Below are 9,642 nucleotides of genomic sequence, written 5' to 3' on the forward strand. Positions count from 1 at the left end.
CTAGTCTTACCGCTTACCATATTTCACGGCATGTGGCTAGTACTTTCAAACGCTTAACTGCCACTACCACACACTACGACCTTAACCAAATTCATCAAGACAGATGGGGTATCATTTCTTTCCATGATACTACACATAACCCCATCCGTTATCCTTATAGTGATGACAGAATTATAAGCAACTAGTCCCTATATCGCGCGAGTGATAGGAAACCATTCGATTTCTACCGGTCCTATTAGCATAGCAGTAGTCGAACTCAAGTGCTATTCAATATATAGGTACCTAACAAGGTGCAACTAGGGTTTCATTATAACTCCTATGAACTTAAATGCACAAGTAGACACAAATAGATATATATATATATGAACTGCAGTGCTATAAAATAGTGGGTTTATGACCGGGGCTTGCCTTCACTGGCGAGGCTGGAGTCAGAAACGTTAACAAATTCTTCCGAACTCGGTTTGGGGCTTCAGTTAAATCTCCGACGACGTTTCCGGGGTCTTCAGAGACTTCTACTTCGGGTTTCGGGAGAATCTGATAATCTCCGTCGGCGAGAAGCGTCGAGTCTACATGTGATGCAAATGATGCAGTTTAGAAGATGCATAGACTTTTATTCTATTTCACGATAAAGTTGCAATCCAACGAAAACAATGTTTACTCATCAAACATGTCATTCACTCTTCTACTAGGCAGTCATTTATCGAGTATAAACTAAACTACCTAGTTACATTAAGTAACAGAGTTGTTTACCCTAAACATTTAAACTAACTGCATTAGATTGCATGCTTGGTTAACTTAAATAATTAAACTAATTACATTTAACAACTTTATTTATTGACTAGCTAATTATCTTTAATAACCCTAGGTTATTATTTAATTAGGGACTTACTTTGACTAGTTAAATAAACCTAAGTTAGGAATATAACATTATCATACCAAGCTCTATTTATTTGGTTGTTCTACATCTGATCATAGGTGGAAAATTTGTGGATATGTCACACTACTTAAGAGCAACACCTCAAAATATTTTCATAATTTTTCATGAACTAGAGCTATTGTTCATGAATTTCCTTTGAATCTAAACTTAGTTTCATTACTGAAGCTACATTAGGTTTCTGACTCTCAAACTTTTATCTGGGATTATTCAGGTTGAAACAAGGCTAAGGTAAAATTTTCATCCACAAACATGAAGAAATGCATTTGGAATTAAATCATGGAACTTTTATCAACATGTAGCAAAGATATCTAAATATCATAGCTAGAGGACTGTGCTGAGTCTCCAAATTTTACACAGCTCTACTTATAGCACACACACATCATATTTCAAATTTGAGCCTCAGCACTATTATGGATCAAAAGATCTAATTAAAGTACCCATTATCTACTAATTTAAACACAGCACAAAATACACATATTCATCTCATGATCATAATACAAAAGTTGTATTATTTACAAAGATTCAAACCCAACTGATTTGACATTTTTCTGAATTTTCTACAATTTTCTACACATTTTTCAAGTTCACAGCTTTTGAATTAGGGGGGGCTCTGTAATTTTGCAGGGAGACCCTTAGAACTTTTGAAATCCTTTCAAATAGGCCCTTGGCTCGTCGGGGAAGAAGGGCAGGGGCATTGCCGGCCAAATTCCGGCAAGGGGGGCGGCGGGGGGTGGAGAAGCAGTGGTTAGTGAGCCTTAGGAGCTCAAGGCGCACCTTCAGGGGGTCTTGGGAAGGGGAAGCTATTGGGGTGGTCGGATTGGATGGAAAAGGGCAAAGGTAGAGGTTCGACGGTGACAGAAGCTTACCGGCGAGGAGGGGAACGACGACGAGGTGATTCCGGTGGAAGTCCAACCACGAGAAGTGGCCTGGAAGCGTTAGTGAGGTGAGGGGAAGATTCCTAGGGGGTTGTAGTGGGCAATGGGAGGCGGACGACGGCGGCCCACGGCGAACAGAGAGTCGCCGGAGTGGAGGAAGGGGGTGGCTGTGGTGTTTAGCGGTTTGGGGTGAGTGGAGAGCAAAGAGAGAGTGGAATGGAAAAAGAGGGAGCTGGTGACGCTCTTGAGCCAGAAAAGAGGGGGCGAGGGGGCGTGCACGGGCAGCTGCTGCGGCGGCGAGGTAGCGGACGGCAGAGCCGCGGAGGAGAAGCTAGGGCAGTGCTCGGGCTGGGGGCGACGTGTGGAGGCGAAGGCAGCAGGATGTGGCGCCGGGGAGGCACTGGCGCGGCGATGAGAGGCGCTGACGGCCGGCGGCAGAGGAGCAGAGGACAGAGCAGGGGAGCAGAGGGACACCAGAGGAAGAAGAAGAGGGGAGGGGGTCCGAGGGGTCTCTTTAGAATTTTCAAAAATCTCAGGGAGCTCACTGTAAATGGAATTTTTCCACTGATCCAAAGCTCTAATGAAGAAATGACCAAGATAGAAGTTGTAGAATTTTTTAAATCCTACAACTTTGCTTTAGGGCTCAAGTTCAAAAACCTCAAGTACACAGCTTTATTTTACATCTTTGCACTCAATTCAAACTTAATAAAGTTTTTGTCTTTAGTAAAGTGAATTTTGTGTAGTTTTGGACTTAATTGCAAATATTTATGACTGGTCATGATGACTTGCATTTTTACATTTTAGCCCTTAGTAACTTTGAAAGTTACTTTTATAATTCAACTACTTGCATAAAAGGACTTGTACTTTTGTAAAATTACATAAATACCCTTATTTTCATGATTTTGCCCAAATTTCACACCATTCAAAACATGCAAAACATTCTTCCTATTGGCTTAGTATATTTAACACCTAGGGTGTCACAGAGGTGAGCTCATCAAAGCTCGTGTCGACTAGTTCAGTCGACTCCTCCGCCGCGGTGGCCAACGGCCTGCCCTCCTGGAAAGGCAAAGGCTGGAGGTGTGCCACAAGTCGATCCTCAACTTCAAGTAGATCAGAAAGGCTCATGCCTTCCCAATGCACAAAGCGCCCCTCCGGAGTGGAGCTGATTATCAGACTGTTGGCACCGAAACAACCCGAAGCCCCCCGACGTGCGGGGGCTTCTGGCTTCTGGAGAAGATAATCCAAGTCCTCCTCCAATATGGAGAGGGACTCGGAGCTATTGGCCTCCTGAAGATCAGTGGCCAAATCGCGTTAACTGAGTCGTGATCGGTTACGCGAGTCCTTAGATTTGAACGAGTCCAACCCGAGGAAGGTTATCGCAGCGGCGGATGAAGTCATGCCGGAAGCAGACTCTACCTTGGTCTTTGCGGCGGATGCATGGTTTGACAGGTCGTCGAGATCATCAACGAACTTGTCAAGATTGCTGCTGGGACCCGCCGCGGAAGTTTTTGGCTTCATGTCGACGAGGAATCGACGGAAACTGCCTGCATCATCTGCGACGCAAACCCACGAGCCACAAACAAATATCATGCCGTGAGAGGGAACTGACCTGATGAACTGAAATGATGCCATCGAGTTCACCGGTGGATCTTCGATGCGCTCCCCTACCTGGCGTGCCAGCTGTCGGTGCTTTACCGGCTGCCCACCCAGGGATATGCCCAAGGTGGTAAGTTTTAGGTGAGGAGACGCCGAGATCAGAAACTCGAAGGTGCAAGGAACACAAAACTTAGACAGGTTCGGACCGCGAGGTGCATAATACCCTACGTCCTGTATGGTGGTTTGTATTGCCTTGGATGTAGGGCTAGTATCTTGTTTTGAGAGGGTCCCTGTCCCCCCTTATATATCCGGGAGGCCAGAGTTACAAGAATCCTAACCGATACTAGCCAAGGAATCGGACCAGAACATATCTCATGTAGATTCCCTTTGTACCGACTAGTTTTATCTCCTACTCATACGGGATAAATAAGAGATAAACGAGATGAATAAGAGATAAGACGGACTTAATCTCTAAAATCTGTTTAAACTACGTTATGTACACAGTCACGTAGCCCTAGGTCTGACAGCACGTGATTTCCTTGCAATACCTCTTAGTACTGTGCCTTCCAATCAGCCTTTAGCCTTGGAGGTAGGATTCTTGGGGAGTCCAGAAGCTGGTTAACTCCTAAAATGTTAGAAGCTCTAGTATGTGGAAAAGATTGGTTGTTCAAGGTAAAAGAAGAAGACACTGAAGGTATAACAATTATTTGCACAAATTCTTTATTTTACTATTGTCTGTTCTTTTTCAAGTAAAGGCGATACTAACACGTGCATTGCAGGTCAAGTTCCTTGTGAAGATCAGTCAACCAATACTTCTACCTGGTTATTCTATCAGGTACATCCCAACAACTCATTCTTGATGAAAAGTTAATTATATTTTTTGGTTCCTTGCATAGGTTGCAGTAGTAGTAATAAGTCCCTAAACAATATTGGTCAATGCATCAGGTACAAATATATCTTTTGGAGGTCAAGATCCTAGTCAAGGTCCTGCAGTCTTGTGAAGTTCTGGTCATCATGTAAGTTCTAATTTAGTTTGTTCAGTTACGTTAATGCTGAATATTAATTTGCTAAATGAAGGTGCAACGGTTTAGTTTGTTTAGTTATATTAAGGTGCAATGGTCCTCATGTATATACTCATGTAAGGTCTGTTGATGCATTATGCTATAGCAGATCACCGCTTTTGCCTTTTATTCCAAAACATCATGCTGCTCAATTCAACACCTGTTAAAACCTATTGGGCATCCTGTATAAGATGTATATGTTGACTTTATGCCTTGTTTTGATTTTTTGAAAGTATTATTTGACCGCAGGTGCCTTATCTCTAGCTCAGAGAAAACATTGGACACTACATTGGTTAGTTGCAGACAAAGAGGACTAGTTGATCTGCAAGGACTGCAAGCTTCATACTCATTTTAGTGTTTCACTGTTTCTGCTACATAGCTTCAGCAAATCAGCATTATAATTTGGTCTATGTTTGTAACTGAATTTGTTGCAATATTTATCATTTTATATTTTCTATGATGACAATAAAGAGCAGCATAATATTTATCAAGCTTGGCTTCATCCGTCAAGCTTGTTTTGGTTAGTCTAGCTGCCTAGCTTTTATTAGTATGCATAGACATAACAGTTTGGGAAATGGGTTGTTATTGGCTTGTAACCATAGAAATATCTTGAATTTTTCGGCCCACGGAACAATTATAGTAGAAATATCACATTTAAATAGCACGTTCTGCAGCCACTTTCTAAGTAGGAATAGCTAGGGAGCCATGTTTTGATTTCTTGTGTCATTACTTCGACCAAAACTTATATAATCTATAGAATTAAAGTAATTCGGTATTCAAAGCACGTAAAATCTAAAATAAACTAATACACTAATTCAGAACTATATTCCATTAGATATCCACACGTTGGCCTCATCCGTCTACCCAGCAGCACTAGAGTCTGGGCCTACTAAGTGCAGCAACGCAGGACCGCGCCAAACGGCCTGCATACCAACCGTGCAGCTGTTGCTTCTGAGCCTCGAAGAATCCAACAACACATGCACACCAGCCAGATCCATCGTTCCGCAGTCAGCTGCTGCATGTGATGCTCGGAAATGTACGTGCGCTGACCATGCGCGCGGACGCCTCGGGAAACAAAGCGCATCCCGGAGCTGAGCAGCTGCCGGCAACACGTGTCTGATGGAGATCACTGTACATCAGGGAGACTGGCAAGCAGGAGAGTCTTAGGAGCACGGCCGGCCATGGAAATTATGATCCTTCTCCCGGCCAAAATGAACACTTCACCCAATTTTTTCTCCGTTAGGTCAGTCTCAGTGGCCTGAGTAGCACGGGGTAAGATTGATAATTTAGTAACTGTACCAGAGGTGTATTATGATGATGATAATTTTTATTCTATAAAACTCTTACTTCTCTTTTTTCATAAATAATTCTGATATATCAACAAATTTGCTAATGTAGCATTATATTTAATCATCATAATATATATTGTTATCTAGACTGACCTTGCATCCCGGCCGGCAGCCCTCTCGCTGGCCACTACCCCGCTACGGCGCTACCACCTACTCCACGGCGAGCCGGCGGCTGGACAGCCAGGGTTGTTGTCGGAAAATCTTGCCGAACGTCCAAGGATCTGTTCGCTCCATGTGACCGCTCGAGGTCCCCGCCGCACCGCCGACGTACAACACAGAGGTCAGACCACTCGTCGATCTCGCTGGCCATTGCGAGTGTTAATTAGGAAGGCATTCTGTTGGAAAGCAGCAGGTGATTATTGAGACGTCCGCATCTCCCGTCGAGGTTGTTTTCTGGACCAAGCATCAGTGGCCAAGTTCTCGAGGTGCAGCCGGACCTTGGACTGAACGGAGCTTCAGGTTCTGATATTCTCCGTCCGGTGTGGCTAAGATCTCCTCCAATAATTACATACGAGCTAGCTCATACAATATTTTCGCGTGTAGATTTATTCATATTATGGGCTATATATTCTAAGAGTCGGATCATTGAAAAGATTATCTTCTAAGTGCTTAGAGCTGCATACTAGCTCGTACAAAGGAGGCGTTTCATTTGCGGGCTCCATTGCTTCCTTGGAATGTGTGCCTTGCGGGCTTCCGCTGGAATTCTAGCTACCTCCTGCAAAGGCTCGTCATCACATGGCTTTTGCTTACCGTGTGTAAGAGTCATGATATCCAGCGCCGTCTGTTGGTATTTAGCTACGAATTACTGATTTATTTTTGTTAGAATCAGCAGTGCACTCGGCAACTATTTTTTTCTGTTTTGATTACTCTGCAAGGAAAGGTGAATTTTCTTATCATCTTTCTTTTCTTGCTTGTGGGTGGTATTCTTTTTGTCATCTTTGTGGGCTCCCTTTGTTTCTACGCGCTGGTCATCTGATATTCTAGTTTCCAACCACCAGCGTCTCTAATCTCTATCTCAACAGATCAGCAGTGTTCAATTATTCTTGCGCACAAAAGGCTTGTGTACACCTGTTTGGAGCACAGTACTGCCATGCCTTCCACTACCGCACTGCTCGACCTGTAAAATGGCAACATGGCTTAACCTGTCTAGCGTAACTAATCGTCTAACATGGCCCTGATTTCCCATGGAATATGAATCTCATAGATTCTTCTCTCCAGAAATTATGGAACTGCAATATGAGGTTTGCACTTTTGTTCCACGAAATAGTTTACTGGGCATCTCTTTGCAGCAATTGCTAAGTAGAGGTTTCAAACACACTATCTAGTAGTAGCATATGTCAGAAGGAAATGAACAATCCGGAAATTGTCAGGAGAGCCTCTAGAATTTAATTAGTTCACTTCAGATGCAGGCATCCAACTGAAGCAGAGGATCATTTAACACTAACAGATCCAACGCAAGTTACCATAGTTCAATAACAGATCGAATGTTGTACAACAAAGTCATCGTAATTTCCTTTCAAGGAAACAAAAGGGATTGGACTTGTATGTACACCCACACATAACTTCAATGTTTGGATCATTTGATTTATATACATCTATCACCTCCTATGTGTGCAGATTTATTTAGGCCAAGAAATAAAAAGAAACCCGGCACGTATAGAACACTTCAATATGGCCGCCATCCATACCCATACGATCTCTAACCCTGAATCCTGAAATCCGAACATAAAAGCGTCGCCGCCCCTGGGACAAATGCTTCCATCAATCATCTCTGCTCAGGAGAGACGAGACAGTAACGTTGAAGCATAAAAAAGAGGCTCATCAGTCGCTAAAGCAATTAGAAGATGCTTTGTGCCCAAATTTTCACACCATGCGGCGGTGACCCACGGTGGTGCGGAGTGCTGCAAGATTCGTGCATGTACATCATCCCCGGGCCATGTTCAGGATGCGTTCATCTGGTCGAGGAGGATGACAACGGCCATGGCCAACGACGGCTCGAAGCCCGGCTGCACGACGAGGCGGAACACGTCCGGCCCGACGGCGGCCTCCTTCTGGCACACCGTAGCGACTCGCCGCCGCTGCTCGTCGCCTAAAACGGAGGAGGCGAACACGTCGAGGCTGCGTCCGGCGTACGAGCCCTCCACGTCGTACCGGCAGCTGGGCACAACTCCCCCGTCCGCGCAGGACTGTCTGCGCGGCGGGGACAGGTGAGCCAGGCACCTGGTCGGGCGCAGGCTCACGTGCCGCCGGGCCGTGAACCGCTTCGGTGGCGCAGCCGCCGACCGGGACGCGGCCGCGTCGCCTTCGTATACGAGCCACTCGTCTGCCAAGCTCAGCTTCTGCAGCGACATCATGAGACGATACCAGATCAATCAAGAGTGCTTCTTCCCAAGAAATTTTTATCCTGCCATGAAATCCTCCCGGAGCGAAGAGGACAAGAACTTGAGGAGTACCTTGCGGCGAATGGTGAGGAGCCCATGGCCGTCGGCGTCCATGAGCACGACCTCGCGGGGCGAGCCGCCGCCGTAGGTCTCGACGCGGTAGACGAGGTTGCCCTTGCAGTCGAACACCGTGAACCCCTTCCCGTTGAACAACAGCGACCGCCGCCACACCGTCAGCGACACAGCCTCCCCTTTCTCCTCCGCCACGGCCGCCGGAGCAACTGCCGCCGCTGCCGCGGCGTTTGGGTGAACTTTTGTCATGGACGCTTGGATGCGTGTGGATGCTATGCTGACGTCGCTGCGTGCGAGCAGAGGAGGCTGCGGAGGTCAGAGGAGAACAGAGGGGGCTGGTGTGTATGCGATGGGAGGTGAGCGATGATGGCAGGGGACAACAGTGTGGGTGCCCTGAATTTATAGCTGGGGGTGACGCGTGGACGGAAATGCCCTTTGTGTTTCTTGAGGATTTGCACAGTGTGCCAGTGGTGGCGTGGGTTTTCAGCTTTTGTCTTTCTGCATCCGGAGTCAAAAGGACGGCTGGTTGGTTAATGGTTTGGTGACTTGGGGCCATTTGTGGGATTAGTTCACTAATAACATTAATTTTATTTCTCGGTATTTATAAAAGTAATGGTTATGTTTCTCCTTGTTTTGTTTCTCTTCATGCCACTTTGGATTCATACTATATGCTAATATGGCTCAACCTTATGCTTTTTGGCTTTTTTTTTGGTTGGATAAATTTGGTATACGAATTTAGAAATATTTGGTTGCTTCAAGGCTCAAGCTACTATTTTCTTGCATAGAGAGTACAGAAGCCCTTTCGAATTTTGTACACGGTGACTGGACAAATATCTTCTTTTCTCTTCAAACCGAATTCCACCATTTGCCAATAAAGCAAGAGAAAAACTCCACCAATCATGGTGTACAGTCCATGCATATTTTCCTTCAAAATAGAAAAACACCTCAGTTAGAATGAAAATTTGAACAATTTATTCGTAAGATCTCAACTAACACTTACTTTGTACACAAAAAAGATTCCCACAGCTCTACTCTTTATGGGAAAAGAAGATCCTCTTGTCTACTTTTGAGACTACCCAAATTAACAAATACACACTACGTACTCCTTAAAATTTGGGAAATTGGCAAGTGCATCTTTAAAAATCATACACATGTGTGAGTCCAATAAGACCAGACTTTTCATTAGAGGCAATAAGACCAGATTTAATGGGAATCGGACAATGGCTCGATAAGGTGAGGCCTAACAAACCCATGACATTTTTAATTTATCCGTACTGAAAAGGGAGTTAAAACGTTTTATATATAGTGCTTCAAGAATCAATTGTCGATGCTATTTTGCCTCTGTATAAAAAATGTTTGCCATTTCAAAAT

The 9,642-nt window shown here is 44.8% G+C and overlaps 1 protein-coding gene across 1 annotated transcript; it reads right to left on the reverse strand.

Annotated features, from left to right (window-relative positions):
- Positions 1-7,259: 7,259 nt before the first annotated feature.
- Positions 7,260-8,652, reverse strand: LOC112886117 (protein LURP-one-related 8-like). Its single transcript, XM_025951900.1, has 2 exons — positions 8,272-8,652; positions 7,260-8,157 (listed from the first exon to the last, which is right to left on the reverse strand). Exons 1-2 carry the CDS (start codon positions 8,518-8,520, stop codon positions 7,759-7,761), a joined length of 648 nt encoding a protein of 215 aa, XP_025807685.1. The 5' UTR covers positions 8,521-8,652; the 3' UTR covers positions 7,260-7,758.
- Between the last annotated feature and the right edge of the window lie 990 nt (positions 8,653-9,642).

Source organism: Panicum hallii, chromosome 3 (genome assembly GCF_002211085.1).
Source record: "Panicum hallii strain FIL2 chromosome 3, PHallii_v3.1, whole genome shotgun sequence".
Classification (NCBI taxonomy): Eukaryota; Viridiplantae; Streptophyta; class Magnoliopsida; order Poales; family Poaceae; genus Panicum; species Panicum hallii.